A 22,018-nucleotide genomic window follows, 5' to 3' on the forward strand; every position below is an offset into this window, starting at 1 on the left:
TAACATTTGCCTGTATGAAATCTTTGGTTTTATATCAACATCAAGCTGAGTCACTTACTCTTCTTAAGGGTTGCATAATAATGTAATCATGGTCTGTAAGAGATGTTAAATGGAATTCATAGATTTTTAAATCCAGAAGGGACCATTGTAATCATCTAGTCAGACCAACTGTATAGAACAGGCCATAGAACTTCCCAAAAATAATTCCTAAAACATATCTTGATTTCAATCTTGATTTCACCAAGTTGGAAAAGTTTTTTTATTTTTTTTATTTAAATATCTATGTAAATTGGTGCTTTCTTGCTTGCTTTGGTATTTTGGGAAATCTGAATGAGCAGAAGCAAAATCTCAATATATATATTTTCAATAATATTACTTGATACATTGTATCTTTAGGAGTTTTCCAATTTAGATCACTTTTGCCATTCTGAATAGGCTAATAATTTTAATATGGCACCCAAAAGCGTGAAAGACCCTTCAAAAATATAAGATAACTCTCTGTTCCAAAGAATACTAGATTAAAATATGTATTTTCTAGGGCTGTTGATTAATCGTGGTTAACTCAAAAAAATTAATCACGATGAATCAGTTTTAATTGCACTTTTAAACAATAGAATACCAATTGAAATTTATTAAATATTTTGAATGTTTTTCTGCATTTTCATATATATTGTGTTCTGTGTTGTAATTGAAATCAAAGTATATATTATTTTTGATTATAAATATTTGCACTGTAAAAATGATAAATAGTATTTTTCAATTCACCTCATACAAGTACAGTAGTACAATCTTTGTTGTGAAAGTGCAACTTACAAATGTAGGGGTGTGTTTGTTATATAACTGCACTCAAAAACAAAATGATGCAAAATTTCAGAGCCTACAAGTCCACTCAGTCCTACCTCTTGTTCAGCCAATTGCTAAGACAAACAAGTTTGTTTACATTTACAGGAGAATGCTGCCCTCTTCTTATTTATAGTGTCACCAGAAAGTGAGAACAGGCATCTGCATGGCACTTTTGTAGTCAGCATTGCAAGGTATATACATGCCAGATATGCTAAACGTTCGTATGCCCCTTCATGCTTTGGCCACCATTCCAGAGGACATACTTACATGCTGATGACGCTCATTTAAAAAAAAATGCGTTAATTACATTTGTGAATGGACTCCTTGAGGGAGAATTGTATGTCCCCTGCTCTATTTTACCTGCATTCTGCCATATATTTCATGTTATAGCAGTCTCGGATGATGACCCAGCACATGTTGTTCATTTTAAGAACACTTTCACTGCAGATTTGAAAAATCGCAAAGATTGGTACCAATGTGAGATTTCTAAAGATAGCTACAGCACTTGACCCAAGGTTTAAGAATCTGAAGTCCCTTCCAAAATCAGAGAGAGACGAGGTGAGGAGCATGCTTTCAAAAGTCTTAAAGAGCAATACTCCAATATGGAAACTACAGAACCCGAACCACCAAAAAAGAAAATCAACCTTCTGCTACTGGCATCTGACTCAGATAATGAAAATGAACATGCGTCAGTCCGCACTGCTTTGGATTGTTATCAAGCAGAACCCGTCATGAGCATGGATGCGTGTCCCCTGGAATGGTGGTTGAAGTATGAAGGGACATATGAATCTTTAGTGCATTTGGCACATAAATATCTTGCGACACTGGCTTCAACAGTGCCATGAGAACGCCTGTCCTCACTTTCAGGTGACATTCTAAACAGGAAGCGGGCAGCATTATCTCCTGCAAATGTAAACAAACTTGTTTGTCTGAGCGATTGGCTGAACAAGAAGTAGAACTGAGTAGACTTGTAGGCTCTGAAGTTTTACAGTGTTTTGGTTTTGAGTGCAGTAATATAAGACAAAAACCCCTACATCTGTAAGTTGCACTTTCATGATAAAGAGATTGCACTACAGTACTTGTATTAGGTGAATTGAAAAATATGATTTCTTTTGTTTATCATTTTTACAGTGCAAATTCTTGTAATCAAAAATAAATATAAAGTGAGCACTGTACACTTTATATTTTGTGTTGTAATTGAAATCAATACATTTGAAAATGTAGAAAACATCCAAAATATTTTAATGGTATTCTATTGTTTAACAGTGCGATTAATCGCGATTAAGTTTTGTAATTGCTTGACAGTAATATTTTCTTTTTTGCGGATTTTGCCTGTTACTTTGTATTCACCTGTTGTTTGACTAGATTTGACAAGAGCAGATCAAAATCTTTCACTTGATGAGGAAAATAAACTTTGTTTGCAGTATGTTGGTTTTGTACTAGGAGAATTGGTAGCATTAACACTGTTTTTTAACTTTTTTGTCTGTAGAATGATTGAGGAGAGCGGGAAGAGGAGAAGGACAATGGCAGAGAAGAGACAGCTATTCATGGAAATGAGTAAGTCACAGTGTTGCAGATAAATCATCATTAATGTATTTGTAACAGGGTGGCTTATTGCTGGAGTGTGTGGGGCTGGCCAACCCTGATTACTAAAGAGGCATGCCTATGTTGGATAAGGTAATTCCCTATAAAGGGCAGAAGATGGCTGCAGTGAAGAGGGAAGATTAGGCAACTGCAGGAAGTAAGAGAGGCTTGTGCAGGGAAGACCCTAATATGCAGGGGTTTTGGAAGTTGCCAGGGTGTGGCTGCCAGAAGGATGTCAGACTGGGGCAGAGGAAGAGTGCCATGTGGACCATGAGGATTGCTTGAACCACTTCTGTTATTAAACCAGCCCTGTGTGGGGATGCAGTTAGCCACATGAAATGCTGCATTGAGTTCTTAAGGGGCCTGCAAGAGTGGGGTTAACAGAGGTGGAGTACCTACTAAATATGTGGCCACAAGGATGTACTCAGTAAATAGTAACTCCACTACAGCGTTTTTAAAGAAACTACAACAATGTAACCATACCTTTTTTTCACTCCAAAGAGAGAGTGGATTTATGGAACACGAGACATTTATAATTTCAGTACTTGCAACCTTAGTGTTAGCAGTTTCTAAGGGAAACACTCAAGTCAGGAAACTCAGCCAGAGTTAAAGTTCTTATGTATCCCTAGTTCTTCTTCCCTTTTACACATGTTTATGGTATTCTTTAATTTACACGTTCACCTACTGTTTCTTCGAGTGCTTGCTCATGTCCATTTCATATTAGTTGTGTGTGCTTGCCACGTGCACCGGTGCCGGAAGTTTTTCCCTCCACAGTATCCGTAGGGCACTGGCTTTGGCACCCCCTGGAGCAGTGCATACATGCCGCGGTATAAGGGGTGCCGCCGGCTCCCCCCACTTCCCCCCAGTTCCTTCTTGCCACCAGTGACGGTGCTGGAACATCTGCTGCTTCGGCTAGCGTTGTCTCGTTCTCTGTTCGTATGAACTCTGTAGCACTTGTAGTATAGTTGTAGGTAGTTGTTGTTATAGTTAGTTACCTTAGTAGTAGTTCTTGAAGTTCTTGTAGTCCCGAATGAAACTCAGTCGGGGAATGGGGCGTGCCCCGGTCCCAGGCTTTAAGCCCTGCAATCGCTGCAAATAGCCTATGCCTGTCAGTGATTGACATACCAGCTGCCGAAGGTGCTTAGGCGAGTAGCACATAAGCGACAAGTATTGTATCTGCAAGTCCTTCAAATCTAGGACAAAGAAGGAGCGTGATATCCTAATGGAATCCCTACTCACTCTGGTACTGGAACAGCAGTCCAACTCTGCACCAAGCACCGTGGCCTCCGTGTGCAGTGCTCCGCGGGCACTGTCCATGAGCCGGCACCAGTCTCCCTCCACAGCTCTGGTCAAGAAGCTGAAAAAGACTGGTGAGTTCCGTGTAATCTTTCAAGGGAAAGGAGAGGGCTGGGGGCGAGCCAAGACCTGGGCTGGGCAGTTCAACGCCTCCTTCGGGAAGTCAGGCCCCAGCTCAAGTTGAGCGGTGCAGCCCATCCCATACTTCGCCTGTGACTCCAGATAGCGGTGCAGGCCCTTGCCAGCTTCAGGTGCCGTTAATGCCCGAAGCCCTTCAAACAGCTCAGGAGATCCTGACGCTCCCGATGCCATCCACACTGGTTCCAGTGATACCCCGGTCTCAGGGAAAACCTGTGTTGGGACCTATGCGTCTGTCCCTGACTCAGCAGCATGGTTCCTCCTCGAGAGGGACGTCCTGCCATTGCTCGACCGCCTGAAGCCGTCACGCCTCAGGACTAGAGAGGCAGGCTCAGCGGAGTCCTCTTCGGTCCCTGCACCGGGGTTATCAATCGAGGGACTCGAGGCATTCCTCGCTGGTGGATTGGCACAGACCCTCTGAGGCACATGCCACCTGGCAAGAACTCCGACTGTCTCCAACGGCTCGGGCCCAATCGGAGATCAGAGACTGCTGACTGCCGGGCCGTCATTGCCCATCTCCAAGAAGGACATCACTCTACTTTAGGAAGATCCACCAACCAGCCCATAGTAGCTCCCGGTCCCGTTTTACGTCCCATTACTGGTTGAGTAGCATGAGGTGTGGATCGCTGGGTGTCCGCCGCAGATCTGCCGAACGCCATCAGTCCCTGAGACCCCGACCAAGATGCCCATTTTGCTCAGATAGATCGGCTTCTTGACGCAGCAACTGGTACCAGGCAGACGAGCTACTGCTCTGCCCAATCCTGGTCTCCCGGTACTTATACCAGCATGGAGCGAGTTTCCCTGACTGTGGGACAAATCCGGTACCTGAGGTACTGCCTACATCATGAGCACCGAATTCTGTCCCGTGGCCCCAAGCGCACTGGCTGGTGCCATGGTACCCGTGAAACCCTTGGGGTTCACCCAACCTTCCCAGGCTGCCCGATCAGTGTCAGGAGCCTCGGAGGCCAGCAGCCTCGATATCACGTTCCCCTCCAGTGCTTGAGGCTTCCAGGGGTAAGACCCCACAGGTGCAGGAGGACCCAGGGGAGCAAGCTGCTGGACCACCAATAGACATGGAGGTTCCTGTGGCATTGGCTTCATCCTCAGCCTCGTTTGGTGATGACATCACAAGGCATCCTCACCCAGTTTCTCAGGATGAAGCCAAAGTGCACCAGGAACTTTTGAAGAGGGTCACTTCCAATTCCTCTGCCTGAAGCCCCAGGTTAGAAGAGCCCTCAGACTCTCTATTTGACGGCCTCTGTTCCTCGGCTCCTGCCAGGGTGGCTCTATCCCCTCATAAAGGGGTGTCCAAAATCACTAATGCCCTGTGACAGACCCCCTCTTCCCTGGCCCCATCTCTAAAAGGGCCGAATGCAAGTACTTTGTGCAAACCAAGGGGCATGAGTACTTATACTCCCACCCAGCTCCTAATTCCCTTGTGATTGAGGTGGTTAACCACAAGGAAAGGCAAGAACAACCTGCCCACTCCCTGCCCCTCCCCCCAAAATAAAGACTTGTGGAGACTGGATCTCTTTGGATGTAAGGTTTATTCATCTTCCAGCCTTCAGCTGAGAGTGGCCAACCACCAAACCCTCCTTGGCTGATATGACTTCAATATGTGGCAAAACATGGCCAAGTTCAAAGAGTTGCTCCCTGAGGCTTCCAAGGAGTTCCGAGCGATCCTTGATGAGGGCACGACCGTGGTGGCCCTCCAGGCAGCGTCGGATGCTGCTGCTGCTGCCCGCACCATGGCTTCCACTATCTCCGTGCGGCGAGCCTCCTGGCTGCTCCTCTCTGGATTGTCCACCTAGGCCCAGCAGTCAATGCAGGACTTGCCCTTTGACGAATGAGCCCTATTTGCAGAGCAAACAGACAGCAAGTTGCGTGGCCTCAAGGACTTTTGCACTACCCTGAAAACCCTGGGTCTCTACGTCCCAGCCCCGCTGCATAAGCAATTCAAACCGCAGCAGCCTCAGGGCCAGGGGAGCCAGCCTCAGCAGGGCCAGCCCTACAAACAAGCCAAGGGCTACAAGCACCGCCTAAGCCACTTGCCTCCATCCTCTGCCCAGTAACGAGCAAGGGGCGAAATGGTTGTTTTGAGGGTGCACCCGTGGGCGACCTACCAGACTATTCCCCGGATCCATCTTTTCCAGTGTTCTCCAACCACCTTCCCCTTTTCCTCCCTGCTTGGATGGCTATAACTTCGGACTGCTGAGTTCTCAGCATGGTGGAACAGGGTTATACTCTCCAGTTCCTTTCTACCCCCCCTTCCCACCACCTTCCCTTCTTCTGATCAATGCAACATCTGAAGGGGTACTGTTCCTTGCCTGCTGCTTCCTCTAAAACTGGTCTTAGTCTGATAGTTACACTCACGATTTTTCCTAGTACTGACAATAAGCTCACACCTCTCTAATTATTTGGATTGGCAGGATCACTTTTCTTTACAATTTAGCCAATCAGTCATCTGATATCTTCTCTTGCTCCCATACCTTCTTGTATTTTTTTTTTCTAATACTTTGATAGCATTTTTCCTGCTGGCTTTTAGCAGCACAGCTGTTATGTTGTCTATTCCCATCTTTGAACTGCCTTAGATTTTTCTATTTCTTCTTTCAGTGGTGGTTCAGTACAGATATCCCATTCTGTCTTACAAGCTGCCCTGTTGATACAGCATGTGTAGAATGCTTGTATCTGAGCAAATGGCAGGGTTCAGCACTTTGTCACAATGCTTCTACCATACTTCCAGCACCTCTTTGGCATTTGAAGTCAATTCTCTAGTAGCCTTTTTTATTGGTAGCATCGTTGGCCTGATTGTGTTTCCATACAATTTAACCCCTTGTATACCGTTTCGATATCTTGTTTTCTTGACATCTCCTCTAGATGTTGAGCCTCTTCTTTCCAAACCTTCGCTTATCCAGTCTTTGTGAGTTCTTCATTGCTTTGCGTAATGCTTTTACGTCTTCCACTTTCTCAGCAGTTGGCTTGTTTACATCTTTTTCTTGGACTTCAATTTAGTTTTAATCTTTGCCATTAGTAGTTCATGATCACTGCCATCCTTGGCAGTTTGAGACTCTAATATCGAATAGTGACCATCTATGCCTTTTTACTGATAATATGGTCAGTCTGGTTTTTGGTTTTACCATCGGGTGAGTTCTGTGTAACCTTGTACATCACTTTGTAAGGAAACCAAGTACTCCCAATAATAAGATTGTGCTTCCCAGCAAATTCTTAACCTTTCCCAGTTATCATTTTCCATCCCGATGCCATGTGGTTGAACACTACTTGTTTGCTTACCATATCCATTACCAGCTTTTGCATTCATATTTCCCATTATCAGAATTATATTGTGATCAAGAATCTCATCTACAGAGCTATCCAGCTATTGAGAAAATTGTCCCCTTCTTTTATTTTGGCTTCTAACAGCAGTCGCAGTTATGCATAGTTTATTTAGGCCAGAGTCACCTTTCTGAGTGGATTGTCACAGGCCCCGGTTTCCAGCTGTTAATTCAAGTAACGGTTCTCTTGTCAACTTCTATAGTGACCCCATATCTATGCTTCTCTTGTCCGCTTGAATGTTTGCAGTAAACCGTAATTTCCAGCTCTTATCTCTCCTGTGCCTAGCCAATGTATTTCCTGTAAGGCAGCAAGGGAAATTTGTAACTTCCTTATCTCCTCCATTACTAGCTTAGTCTTGCCTCGAGTGAAGAGAGTTCTAACATTCCAGCTCACTGTATGAGTAATATGTGTAACCGTTATCCAAAATCTGTGACCATTCTGTTTGTTAGGCTAGGGATGAAATCAATATAAGTCAGCTTAGTGTGCTATACTGTTTCTATAACAAGTGAATTTTTGATGAAATGGCATGTTAGGCCAGTCCATGTTCTTCAGCTCATGGGAATGCCATATCATAATCTATTGGCCTTTTAAGAACAAGTATCAGTGGTTCCATCCTAGTCTGCTTGCCTTCCAAAGTTAATGAGCTTAGACAGCTTGGATTTGAAATCCAAGTCTTCCCTCTCCTACACAGACTTGCCACAAGAGGATAAATGAGCGCTGTTTGTCCTGATTTGAAATCAATTTTCCTTCTCCTAGTTACTCTTGTTTCACAGTACCTTATTCCATAATATTCATTGTAACTCTTCTGGGGCCACCCCAATTCACCACCTGGGATATATGCCTCTATGTTGTAGTATCCCAACATGAGGGGATTTGATTTGGAGGGAAGCATTACTGAAAGTAGCAAAATCATATGGTGTTCCAGGTAAGATAATTGCAATTATAAAAGCTTTGTAAAAAGACTCCTGCAGTGCTGTGAGAATTGGTGGGAAATTAAACAATTGTTTCACGTCAAAGTTTGGTATAAGACAAGGGGGCATGGAATAGCCATCACTTTTCATCCTGTTCTTAAACTGGACATTAATACGTTAGACAAGTTGGAGGGCATAACATTGGATGATCTAGAGTTAAGCTCCTAGTGTATATAGATAACATATAACACAGACGTATTTACTCTTTGCTACCTTGGAAAATTCATGTAGTCAACTTGGACTTGCAACTATTTAGTCTTCTTGGCATTTATTGTATCTTGGAAAAGGGATAATAGATGAAGTTTTGAAGTGTAGCCCCGGGAAGTCATAGGACAAGTAGAACCTTGGGTACCTAGGAAGCTTGATAAGTGCTCACGGAGATGAGGATAAAAGGAGATGTACCTTAGCTGCAAGTGCTACACAAAAATTAATGAAATTATGGACTGAAAAACATTAAATTTGGTACCAAGGTGAAAATTTATCAATGTGTTAACTATTATGCTATGATCTGGAAGCAGCTGCATTAAGGGAAACTGACATCAGAAGGATGGAGGCAGTCGAGATGAGTTCTTCAAAAAAACCTAAAAGATTATGATCGTGGGGTCACTGCAGAAGACAAACCTGATAGGATGCCAAAGAAAACTATGCAAGCACAACCAAGGTCAGTTTGACCTGGAGGCCGACCACTGACTAGATGGTAGGACATAGAATGCAGGGATGTGGCCAGGCTGTATTTAATGGAGGAACAAGCCATTCACAGGAATGAATGGCAATGCTGTACTGTGCCTCACGTCTGCAAAGACGTTCTGGGTTGAGAAAAATGTAAAATAGTTTGCCAATATATCGAAGTCCCTAGGGGATTTCTTGGTATTACTGACTTTTATCCCTTTTTGGATTATTAAAAATCTCTGCTTCTGGGGTAGAAGTTTTTGTTCAGGGAGTGGACTTGTGTTAGGGGGCTTATTTTTTCACCCTCTCACTTCCCTGGTCCTTCTTGCATGAACAGAGCAACAATACCCGAAGTCCAAAGGCGCAAACAATTTGATGTTTATTGGGGTGAACTTCCAGCAAGCATGATTCCAGTTTCCTTCCTTAGTGTCCCCCTTCCCAGCTCTGACACCACAGAACCCTGCCTGTCTCCCTGTTCCCATTTCCCGCCCCCTTAGCAAAGCATGATTCCAGTTCCCCCACCCCCAGTCCCTGTTCCCTTTTCCCCTCCCCCCCACTTCCTGATTGACTGCAGACTATATAGTAAAACTTGAGTTCTGCTTAGCTATATCTTAACCAATTATTTTACTGAAATTTAACTAACCAATCCTAACACATTGTAACATGGTTATTTAACCAATTATATCCCGCCACCTTAATTGGTTTACATCCAACAAAATTAATTATACAACAGACAGAAACAATCACAGAACCAAACAGAGACCATGCAAATAAACATACAAAACAATACAGAAGCAAGAATTTTACAACTACATCTATACAGACTTAAGGGTTTTTCAGCTGTGTCTATTGACAAGTGAGTTCTTGCCAGACAGGATGCTGTCACACTAAGTTTCCTTTTACATCTTCTAGGCTCTTCCCTTTCTCTGGAAGTGACAGGAATACCAGGACAGGATTGGATTCCTAACAGCCCAATAGCACCTTATTTCCATGGGACTATTCTGGAATGTGAGGATGTGACCATTCACTTCTCAGCTTAGGGCTGCCTCTGCTGCTTAGCCAAAGGCCTTAGCCTAAGAAGCAGGCCTCAGACTGTCCTTTACACAGACAGAGAGTGATTTTGATTCTCTCTTTTATACCTCTAGAACTAGCTGAGTAATAAAAATACAGCTAAATTCTTAAAGTATAGGCCTTTGCAGACAGGCCTGAATATCTATATCCTAACAACTTGGTGTGAATATAATTCTAATGGCTCTTTGAAGATGTCAAGGGCCCTTCTCACAAGCTTCTCACAAGCTCCTGTTACGACAAGAAGTCAATCATCTTCTACAACTAGGTGCCATGGAATGAGTACCTTCGCAATACATGGGGAAGGGGTTCTACTCCTACTTCTTCTTGATCCAGAAGAAGAATGGAGGATGGAGACCTATCTTGGATCTCAGGAAACTCAACAAGTTCTAAATGGTGACGCTGGGTATGATACTTCCAGCACTGCAAAAGGGGGACTGGTTTTCAGTCCTCAACTTCCAAGATGACCTCCAATATTTTCATATTACTATACACCTAGTTCACAGGAAATTCCTGCATTTCACATTAGGACACAAACACTTGCAGTAAAGAGTACTACCTTTTGGCCTATCTACCACACCCAGAGTTTTCTCCATAAACCCTAGCGGTAGTAGCGGCACATCTGCGCAAACAGGGAATAATGATTTTCTCCTACCGGGATGGTTGCCTTCTTAAAGTCCCAACTCAACAGAAAGCACTGGACTCAGTCCAGACGACGATCATACTATTCAGGGATCTAGGACTACAGATAAACGAATGAAAATCCACTTTAGTTCCTGTCCAACACCTGGACTTCATCGGGGTACATCTTGATGTCATAGAAGCCAAACCAGCCCTTCCACTGAACAGATTCACAACTCTGACAAACCTTATCTCAGAGGTCACACTCTTCACCCGAATCCGGAGAAACTCCACCTACAAGTGTGGCTCCTATATGGTTCCATCATGGCGAACTAACCTGTTCGGAACAAGTTAAACACGTGTTACTAACTAGCTGGAAAGTGACCATGCGTAATACTTACCTTCCAAAATGGAAGAGATTCTCCTCCTGGTGTCAAGAAAAACACTTGATGGCCTCCACAGCACCACCATCGTTAGTGTTCGAATACCTGCTAGAGCTGAACCACTCGGGTTTAGCAACGAGCTCAAAGTCCATCTCGCAGCCATCACAGCATTCCATCATGAGATTGACGGGAACTCGATCTTTGCACACCCGATTACTGAACGCTTCCTCACGGGTCTCCAGAACATTTACCCAGGAGTTTGCCAACCTACCCCAACCTGTGATCTCAATCTGGTGTTGAAATGCCACACTGGACCACCATTTGAACTCTTAGTCACCTGTTCCCTGCTGCATTTATCCATGAAAGTGATATTTCTGGTCACTATTACTTCCACCAGATGGGTGAGTGAGATTGGGGCACCCATGGCTGATCCTCCCTACACAATCTTCTTCAAAGACAAGGTCACGCTACACCACGCCCAAAATTTCTACCGAAGGTAACATCATCCTTTCATATGAACCAACCAATCCATTTTCCATTAGCATTTTACCTGGAAAGGACCAAGCCTTTCCAGAAATGTCCTAGGCTTTTCATTTCTACTACCAAGCATTTAAAAGGCTGTGTAATAATATCTACTTAGAGATTGTCTAAATGGATCTCCACATTCATTCAACAGAGCTATCGTATTCGGAACACGGATCCTACTAAGCACATCAGAACGCATTCCACGTGATCTTGTTTCTACCTTGATAGCATCCCTCAACAATGTTCTGATATTAGAGATTTGTAGGGTGGCCACTTGGGCCTCTGTCTACACATTCACGGAGTACTATGCAATCACTCAAGACTCCAGGGCTGACACCATAGTTGGCCTAACTGTACTTACCTATACAACTCAAATGAATCCGAAGTCCCTCCTGCCTTCTGAGGGGCACTGTTCTACAGTCACCTGAAGTGGAGCACTCATAGGGACAGCACTCGAATAAGAAGAGACGGTTACTCACCTTGTGCAGTAACTTAGGTTCTTCGAGATATGTCCCCCGGTGGATGCTCCAGTACCCACCTTCTTCCCCCCTACTTCGGAGTTCGCCACTCGGACTCTGCGGTAGAGAAGGAACTGGAGGCCTCGGGTCGTGCGCCCGCTAGACGCCACACCAATGGCACCGCGAGATACCTACTGTGCACGTGTGACCCACATGGACACTGTTACCATAAGTGTCCAGTGCCGGGATGCACTGACACCTGAAGTAGAGCACCCACCGGGACACACATCTCGAAGAACCTCAGTCACTGCACAAGATTAGTAATCTTCTCTTGTCAAATTAAGCTTGTTCTGTAGCTGAATCCCCTTAGGTTTTGTCCTTGTTTTCCACATACTGCATTCAGACTGAGATTTGTGCTAAATTAGTGAAGTGCAACTGCATTGGTGGTCCATAGTTTGAAATGTAATCTCTAATGTAACTGGGATCTCTTCCATCTAGAAGAGGGGAAATTTTCAGTAACTATGGTTAAATCTTCCTAATACTGTTGAGATATAGTTAGAAGTCTTAATGGGATATAAAAACAAGCAGAAATCTACTAAAACTAAAAACCAAAACCAATCATAGTTGTCAAAAGAAACAGTACTCAGGTTCTCCCTCCTCATTACTGCCTGTTTCACATTCAAATTTTGTGTTCTGTCATAAGCTAGACCTTTTCATCTGTTTGTGCAGTGCCTAGCAAAAGGGGTCTCCAATTCTGTCCAAATATAAATTATTTTATTTTATTTTATTATATACTTGCATCTACTACAACTTCTTAAAGGTTTATAATATTGCAAATAAGTAGGCTCTGCTCTCAACTTTTAGGGTTGTCACTTGTATCTAGACATTTCTTAAATAGAAGCAACTTCTGTTTTGGTGGTGGTGGTTTGGCCTTCCTGAGAAGGTGGGCTTTACATCCAGTACTGAAGGCAGACTAGAATCTGTTATGATCTCCCTTAGCATGGTGCGTTACAACCTAAGACCCAGCACCAAAAATGCTTTTTCTCCAGCTCGCAGTAGTCTCATCCTGGTTATTTATATTTACTGTGTCCTGATGACTGTACTGTTCTTATAATGTTCTGGATAGTGAAGCAGTTTGAGGCATTTCACTTTGCTCATTAATCTCATATCTATTGGGGTGACTTTAAAAGTGTCAACTGTTGGAGGTCCTAAATATTAAAAGAGAGGGACTTGCCACAAAACAGTTGTCTTCTTCCAAATGAAGATGAGGTAAATGTAGGTATTTTAAAAAGTCTGTGAATAAAAGTATTTAGTTCAGTTCAGTGGCAGATTTAAGATCTGAGATCACATGAACCACCAGAGCTAGAATTGGATTCTGTATCACTGTAGCTTAGAATCCTACTTCTCTGATGGGAAGTATGAATGTTTATAGCCTTTGTGATTCACATGCTAGCTGATCTGAAAATTCTCACTGCTTCAGACCTATGTATGACCTATGCTGGTCTGAAGACCTGGATAGAATTTATAAATCTTCTCTTTTACCTAATCCATGTTTGGGAGAAGTCTGAGGGCATAGGGTTTTGAATTGTTAAAAGTAGTTGCAGCAGAGATGAGGTTAGTGGCCAGAGTACTCAGACTACAGATTGGCTCACTATATCATAGAATCATAGAACCATAGAATATCAGGGTTGGAAGGGACCTCAGGGGCTGGTCTAGTCCAACCCCCTGCTCAAAGCAGGACCAATCCCCAACTAAATCATCCCAGCCAGGGCTTTGTCAAGCCTGACCGTAAAAACCTCCAAGGAAGGAGATTCCACCACCTCCCTAGGTAACCCATTCCAGTGCTTCACCACCCTCCTAGTGAAAAAGTTTTTCCTAATATCCAACCTAATCCTCCCGCACTGCAACTTGAGACCATTGCTCCTTGTTCTGTCATCTGGTACCACTGAGAACAGTCTAGATCCATTCTCTTTGGAACCCCCTTTCAGGTAGTTGAAAGCAGCTATCAAATCCCCCCTCATTCTTCTTTTCTGCAGACTAAACAATCCCAGTTCCCTCAGCCTCTCCTCATAAGTCATGTGCTTCAGCCCCCTCATCATTTTTATTGCCCTCCGCTGGACTCTTTCCAATTTTTCCACATCCTTCCTGTAGTGTGGGGCCCAAAACTGGACACAGTACTCCAGATGAGGCCTCACCAATGCCGAATAGAGGGGAATGATCACGTCCCTCGATCTACTGGCAATGCCCCTACTTATATAGCCCAAAATGCCATTAACCTTCTTGGCAACAAGGGCACACTGTCAACTCATATCCAGCTTCTCATCCACTGTAACCCCTAGGTCCTTTTCTGCAGCACTGCTGCCTAGCCATTCGGTCCCTAGTCGGTAGCAGTGAATGGGATTCTTCCGTCCTAAGTGCAGGACTCTGCACTTGTCCTTGTTAAACCTCATCGGATTTCTTTTGGCCCAATCCTCTAATTTGTCTAGGTCCCTCTGTATCCTATCCCTATCCTCCAGCGTATCTACCACTCCTCCCAGTTTAGTGTCATCTGCAAACTTGCTGAGGGTGCAGTCCATGCCATCCTCCAGATCATTAATGAAGATATTGAACAAAACCGGCCCCAGGACCAACCCTTGGGGCACTCCGCTTGATACCGCCTGCCAACTAGACATGGAGCCATTGATCACTACCTGTTGAGCCCGACAATCTAGCCAGCTTTCTATCCAACTTATCCAGTCCATTCATCCAGCCCATACTTCTTTAATTTGCCAGCAAGAATACTGTGGGAGACCGTATCAAAAGCTTTGCTAAAGTCAAGGAATAACACGTCCACTGCTTTCCCCTCATCCACAGAGCCAGTTATCTCATCATAGAAGGCAATTAGGTTAGTCAGGCACGACTTCCCCTTGGTGAATCTTTGCTGACTGTTCCTGATCACTTTCCTCTCCTCTAAGTGCTTCAGAATTGATTCCTAGATATGACCCTTCAAATACACATTACTATAGCTGGAATCTGAGTGAGACTATAGATACTGGAGAGAAGACATTGGGTCCAAGATATCATGGTTCCTGAGTAGACTGCCCTTCTGAAACTGTTTTCCAGTCCACAAAGTTCACTCCTTCCAAGTGGCAGGCCTATGCTACCGCTCCTCTTTGGGATGGGATCTCACAATCCAACCGCTATCTGGGTCTGTGAGTTACACCTCCCCAATTCCAACTATTACCTCCTAGCAGATCCAACTGAGCTTGGACCCTGCCAAAGTTCTCTTTTGGGAGCCTGTGGACAGTAACAATATGCAGTGACACAGAAGCAGTTTCTTCAAAACAAAGAGCTGGTCCCTTTAAGGGGAATCTGGACCCATAAGACATAAGTTAAGTCCAAAGCAGACTGTGAAGAGCTACAAAGTAATCTCACAAAACTGGGTGACTGGGTCTGAAAGTGGCAGATGAAATTCAATGTTGATAAATGCAAAGTAATGCAAATTGGGAAAACATAATCCCAACTATACAGATAAAATGATGGGGTCTGAATTAGCTGTTACCTCCCAAGAAAGAGATCTTGGAGTCATTGTGGTTAGTTCTCTGAAAACATCCACTCAATGTGTAGCGGCAGTCAAAAAAGCTAACAATGTTGGGAATCATAAGGAAAGGGATAGATAATAAGACAGAAAATATCATATTGCCTCTATATAAATCCATGGTACGCCCACATCTTGAATACTACGTGCAGATTTGGTCACCCCATCTCAAAAAAGATATATTGGATTTGGAAAAGGTTCAGAAAAGGGCAAGAAAAATGATTAGGGGTATAGAATGGCTGCCATATGAGGAGAGATTAATAAGACTGGGACTTTTCAGCTTGGAAAAGAAAGATATAATATCATAGAATATCAGGGTTGGAAGGGACCTCAGGAGGTCATCTAGTCCAACCCCCTGCTCAAAGCAGGACCAATCCCCAAATGGTCCCCTCAGAGATTGAACTCAACAACCTTGGGTTTAATCAGGCCAATGCTCAAACCACTGAGCTATGGATAGGAAGTGTTATTTACTCCTGATAACCCAAGAACTAGGGGGTCACCAAATGAAATTAATATGCAGCAGGTTTAAAACAAGCAAAAGGAAGTATTTCTTCACACAACGCACAAACAACCTCTGGAACTCTTTGCCAGAGGATGTTGTGAAGCCCAGGACTATACCAGGGTTCAAAAAAGATCTTAGATAAGTTCATGGAGGATAAGTCCATCAATGGCTATTAGCCAGGATGGGCAGGGATGGTGTCCCTATCCTCTGTTTGCCAGAAGCTGGGAATAGGCAACAGGGGATTGATCACTTGATGATTACCTGTTCTAGTCATTCCCTCTGAAGCACTTGACATTGGCCATTGTCGGAAGACAGGATACTGGGCTAGATGGACCATTGGTCTGACCCAGTGTGGCCATTCTTATGTTCTTATTCTTGAACCCTGAGGGCTGTGTACCTGTAGAGCCATGCAAGGCCACAAGGGAGTGTTGTCTGGGGTGGCCAGGGTCAGCAGGGGGCACTACGGGGCAAACATTCCCAGTGACAGATCCATAGAGCTTAGAGAAGTACATTTAAAAATAACAAAAACTACTCTTGGCATCCCCTCATGGTGGGGGGGGGAAGGCGAAAGTAGCCCCCTGTTCATGTCCTCACCCCCCTCCAGGCCCTCCGCTCAGGGCAGTGGAGGGACCTATGCTCCCCAAAGCTGCCCATGCAGCTCTCCCTGATCCAGCCAGAGTAGGAGGGTGGGGACTCGGAGCTGCAGCCCAGCCATGATAAGAGCTGCGTGGGCAGCTGTGGGGACATGTGGTGGACTCTCCACCTGCCCCAGTGCTGGGGGCCCACCAAGAGCAGCCCCTAATTCATGTTGAGGGTCCATGGCTCCCTACAGCTGCCTGTATGGCTCTTACCGTGACTGGACTGCAGCTCCAGGGTCGTTCCCCGCCCCTTCCCAACCGGAGCCATGTTGTGGGGAGCCAATGTGAGATCATGGACCCTCCACCTCCACCTGACCTGGGCTAGGCGGGGAGCCCAGGGGGCAGGGACATGGGCTGGGGGTTACTCTCAGGCCATCCGTGGGCAGATGAACGCTGGCCTGGCCGGGGGGGGTGGGGCTTTGGGAGAAAGAGGAAGGAGAAGGGGTCGGGGGTGGTGTCTGCCATGGCAAAAAGTGCCCCGACCCTCTTGGTTCCGGCGCCCGTGCTTCTGGGCACCAAGTTACAGCTATTTTGCTGCAGACCCTGGCTCTCAAGTCAGTTTGTCTGTGTCAGGATCACTGCATGCTGACTCTCTCCCTCTGTAAGCTTCCACCTGAGCCGACCACTCTCCCCCTTCCTTTCCCTCCTCTTTTCTATCAAGGGCACCTTTCTGACCCCTCCGGGTTTTTTGATCTGAACCCTAGGCTTGGGAAGGGATAAAACATCTTAATTTGCCAGGCAGGTTGTTTCTTCTCTCAATTGATGGCCCAGCCATTGTTGTCTTAATTCTTTTGAAGTGGGTACTGAGAAGCTGTATTGTCTCACTCTGCCTGGGTTCCTTATCAACCTCCTCTACAGTCTCCTTGGTTTAACTCTGCATTTGGTCAGGAAGCCATATCAGACTGAACAGGAAATAGTCATATGTAATATGCCTAAGAAAGTACATTTTCCCAGTTTTTCATGAAAGAAATATGGTCTTAATACTTTAACGCATTGGATTACCGAAAAAAATATTCTAGGCAGTTTTCCTCAAGTCTTACACTTTTTAGTTTGCCTTCAAGTGGTTGTGCACTTATACATTCTGCAGTTGGTGGGTCTGCCCAGTGCACTTGAGTGAGAGGCTTTGGGTAGCAGTACTGTTGGAGTAGTTGCATGTGCCATATGTGTCCTTGTGCTTGCAGTTGATGGCATGAAGGGTGGGGCCGCTATGACTCCCTCGCAATTCCTTCTTAGTGCCTGTGATGAGAATCAGAGCTCCCTGTGTCTCTTGGAGATATAGTTTCTTTCTAGCTAGCTAGTGTGGTTAAATTCTTATTGTAAACAGTTCATTAATGTTAGCTTAGCGGTAGTTTATCCCTTAGAAGGATCTCTTATTTTAATCCCTTTCTGGAATTTACACTGCTGTAAATATGCAGAAGTGTCCAGGCTTTAAACAGCAGGACTCCTGCAGGGATACATTGCCTTCTAACAATAGGCATTCAGTTTGTTTCTTTTGTTTAGGCAAAGGACAAATGTTCAATTTGCAGGTCCTTATCTCGAACTAAGAAGTCCAGAGAACTCCTGTTGGAAAGGTGATTCAGCCCTACTCTGATTCCGTTTACTGCTTCTTGATAGAGCTTCAGAGCGGTAGCCGTGTTAGTCCGTATTAGCAAAAACAACAAGGAATCCTTGTGGCACCTTAGAGACTAACAAATTTATTTGGGCATAAGCTTTCGTGGGCTAAAAGTGGGTACCTTGTTGTTTTTTTTTCACATCCCAGGGTGGTCATGTTTCTCAAAGAGCTTATCAGAATTTACCCACTTATTTGGGATCCAGTTCTGCCTTGGATCTCAGTGTTCTCCTGTTGTGGTTTATGGGCCCCCCTTTTGAGCCAATGGCTTCTTGCTCTCTCTTTCACCTATTGGCGAAAATAGTGATTCTTTGGTGGTGATGATATCTGTCCGGAGAGTTTGAGTTGCAGGCTCTTAGGGCGGACCCACCTGACATGATTCTCCACAAGGACAAAGTCTCTTTGAGGCTGTGTTCAAAGTGTGTTGAAAATCATTTTGGATTTTCACTAAAACCAATCTGTCTGCTTGCCAATTTTTCCTCCTGAAACACCATTCACACAATCATGGGGAGAGACTTCATTCTCTGGATGTTTGCAGAGCTCTGTCCTTTTATACCAGTAGTATGTGACAATTTGGAGCATGACATATGCAAAAGAATGAAAGGGAAGGCAGCTCTGCTCAATGAATCTCAGTGGATTTCATTTTGTATAAGGACCTGTTATGATTTATCTAACAACTCCTGTGAGAGAGAAACTAAATGAATTCTTTGCATCGGTCTTCACTGTTGAGTATATGAGGGAGATTCCCAAACCTGAGCCATTCTTTTTGGGTGACAGATCTGAGGAATTGTCCCAAATTGAGGTGTCATTAGAGGAGATTTTGGAACAAATTGATAAACTCAACAGTAATAAGTCTCCAGCACCTGATGGTATTCACCCAAGAGTTCTGAAGGAACTCAAATGTGAAATTGCAGACCTACTAACGGTCATCTGTAAACTATCATTTAAATCAGCTTCTGTACCAAATGACTGGAGGATAGCTAATGTGACGCCAATTTTTAAAAAGGGCTCCAGAGGTGACCCTGACAACTACAGGTCAGTAAGCCTCACTTCAGTACCGGGCAAATTGGTTGAAACTATCGTAAAGAACAAAATTGTCAGACACATAGATGAACATAATTTGTTGGGAAATAGTCAACATGGTTTTCGTAAAGGGAAATCATACCTCACCAGTCTACTAGAATTCTTTGAGGGGGTCAACAAGCATGCGGACAAAGGAGATCCAGTGGATATAGTGTATTTAGATTTTCAGAAAGCCTTTGACAAGGTCCCTCACCAAAGGCTCTTAAGCAAAATAAGCAGTCATGGGATAAGAGGGAAGGTTCTCTCATGGATTGGTAACTAGTTAAAAGACAGGAAACAAAGGGTAGGAATAAATGGTCAGTTTTCAGAATGGAGAGAGGTAAATAGTGGTGTCCCCCAGGGATCTGTACTGGGCCCAGTCCTATTTAACGTATTCATAAATGATCTGGAAAAAGGGATAAACAGTGAGGTGGCAAAATTTGCAGATGGTACAAAACTACTCAAGATAGCTGTTACATCTCAAGAAAGAGATCTTGGAATCATTGTAGATCCATTCAATGTGCAGTGTCAGTCAAAAAAGCGAACAGAATGTTGGGAATCATCAAGAAAGGGATAGATAATACGACAGAAAATATCATATTGCCTCTATATAAATCCATGGTACGCTCACACCTTGAATACTGCATGCAGATGTGGTCGCCCCATCTCAAAAAAGATATATTGGAATTGGAAAAGGTTCAGAAAAGGGCAACAAAAATGAGTAGGGGTATAGAACGGTTTCCGTATGAGGAGAGATTAATAAGACTGGGACTTTTCAGCTTGGAAAAGTGGGGGCTATGATAGAGGTCTATAAAATCATTAGTGGTATAGAGAAAGTAAATAAGGAAGTGTTATTTACTCCTTCTCATAATACAAGAACAAGGGGCCACCAAATGAAGTTAATAGGCAGCAGGTTTAAAACAAACATAAGGAAGTATTTTTTCACACAACGCACTGTCAACCTCTGGAACTCCTTTCCAGCAGGTGTTGTGAAGGCCAGTACTATAACGGGGTTCAAAAGGGAGCTAGATAGATTCATGGAGGATAGGTCCATCAATGGCTATTAGCCAGGATGGGCAGGAATGGTGTCCCTAGCCTCTCTTTGCCAGAAGCTGGGATTGGGTCACGGGGCATGGATCACTTGATGATAACCTGTCTGTTCATTCCCTTTGGGGCACCTGCCATTGGCCACTGTCAGAGGACAGGATACTGGGCTTGATGGACCTTTGTATTGACCCAGTATGGCCCTTCTTATGTTCTAATGCCCATTATACCAGGTTTCAAGCTACTTTCTCAGTAAAGTGCCCATCCTGGATGTTTACAAAGCTGCTTACATGGTCATCAGTACATACCTTTTCAAGACACTGCACTGTTACTCAGGCATCCCAGGTTGGTTGTGCACTTTAGTGAATCAGTTTTACAGTCCTTGTTCCAGAGGACTCCACCACCTGAAATAAGAACTGCTAGTATATATGCACAATCATTTGAAGGAGGAAAAAAAGTGTTATCCGTACAGTGACTGTTCTTCAGAATGTGTTGTGCACATATATATTCCACACCCTCCCTCGTACCCCACTGCTTGAGTTGTTACCAAGTTTGTGATATGAAGGAGCTGAGGTAATCCCACCCTTTAAAGCCCTCCATTACAGACATGACAGGCAGGGCATGTGCACTGCTCCAACACTGCTGTTACTAAAAATTTCTGGCACAACCAGAATTTTCCTAAGGAGGGGTCCCAGAATTCTCTCTCTGTTGCTCTGCTCCTAGTGCTGCACACTCTGATCCCTTCCCAACCCCCACTATTCCCACACCCAGCCTTGAGCTCTCTGACAGCTGTCCCCTATGCCCAGTCCTGAGCTATCTGATGCTGCCTTTGCACCCAGCCCTACACTCTCCCCCTGCACATCCAGCCCTGTACTCTTTTCCCCAACATTGCCCCACATCCAGCTTCAAGCTCGCCTCCTGCACCCATCTCTGCAATCTCCCTATCCCACAGCCAGTCCTGGGCCCTTATCCAGAGAGGTGGTCAGGATGGAGAGCACCATACCCACCAGGGGCCAGGCAGTTCTGGGACACCCAGACCGCATCCTCCTGTCTCCACTTCCACAGTAGGTGCCAAAAGCCCAGATCCAATTCTCCCACCCTCCTCGGGACTGGGGGTTGAGGTGCCCATGGGAGTCAGAAGGACTGCAAATGCGGGGGTGGGCGATAAGGCGCACAGGGTTGCAATGCCACTTAGAGTTGGCCTGGCCATCTCTCCATTATGCCAGTGGGGAAGGGGCTCTGCTGTTATGACACCTACCTCTGGTCAGGGGCTAATGTGTGGGGGGAGACTGGATCTCCTGTCCTTCTCATCATTGCTCCCTGCTGACTCAAGTGTACTGGGTGCACATACACCAACAGTGGAATGTATCTATGGACAATCCATCTGGGAGAACAGTTGCTATACAGGTACCAAGTAACCATTTTTTCCAATTGTTTTGTCTCTGAAGCTGGCATAAACTAATTAATTTAAAATATATATATATATTGCCTCACATTGTAATGTGACTTTAATCTCAAAAGTCTTTCAAAAGTGGCATGAACAAATAAGTGTTTGTGGCATTAGAAAGTCTCTACTATTAGTCACTTGGGCTTATTTTCATAATACATGTATGAATTTGCCAGTTGGAAATAATATAGCTATCCCAAACTTGCATCAGTTTATACTGTGCTTTTTCTAACATTTCTTAAGCGTCGCA

The 22,018-nt window shown here is 44.5% G+C and overlaps 1 protein-coding gene across 7 annotated transcripts in view; it reads left to right on the top strand.

Annotated features, from left to right (window-relative positions):
* Positions 1-2,311: 2,311 nt before the first annotated feature.
* Positions 2,312-22,018, top strand: part of DTNB (dystrobrevin beta) — a 294,840-nt gene continuing 275,133 nt past the window's right edge. For 5 of the 7 annotated variants that reach the window (XM_034766839.1, XM_034766840.1, XM_034766841.1 and 2 more), the window contains exon 1: positions 2,312-2,400. In XM_034766839.1, coding sequence (XP_034622730.1) covers positions 2,334-2,400 — 67 coding nt within the window. In that variant the 5' untranslated portion in view covers positions 2,312-2,333. Of the gene's footprint in view, positions 2,401-3,624; positions 3,798-22,018 lie in introns of all 7 variants that reach the window. The other 2 variants (XM_034766837.1, XM_034766838.1) reach the window with 2 other exon arrangements.

This window comes from Trachemys scripta, chromosome 3, assembly GCF_013100865.1.
Source record: "Trachemys scripta elegans isolate TJP31775 chromosome 3, CAS_Tse_1.0, whole genome shotgun sequence".
Taxonomy (NCBI): domain Eukaryota; kingdom Metazoa; phylum Chordata; order Testudines; family Emydidae; genus Trachemys; species Trachemys scripta.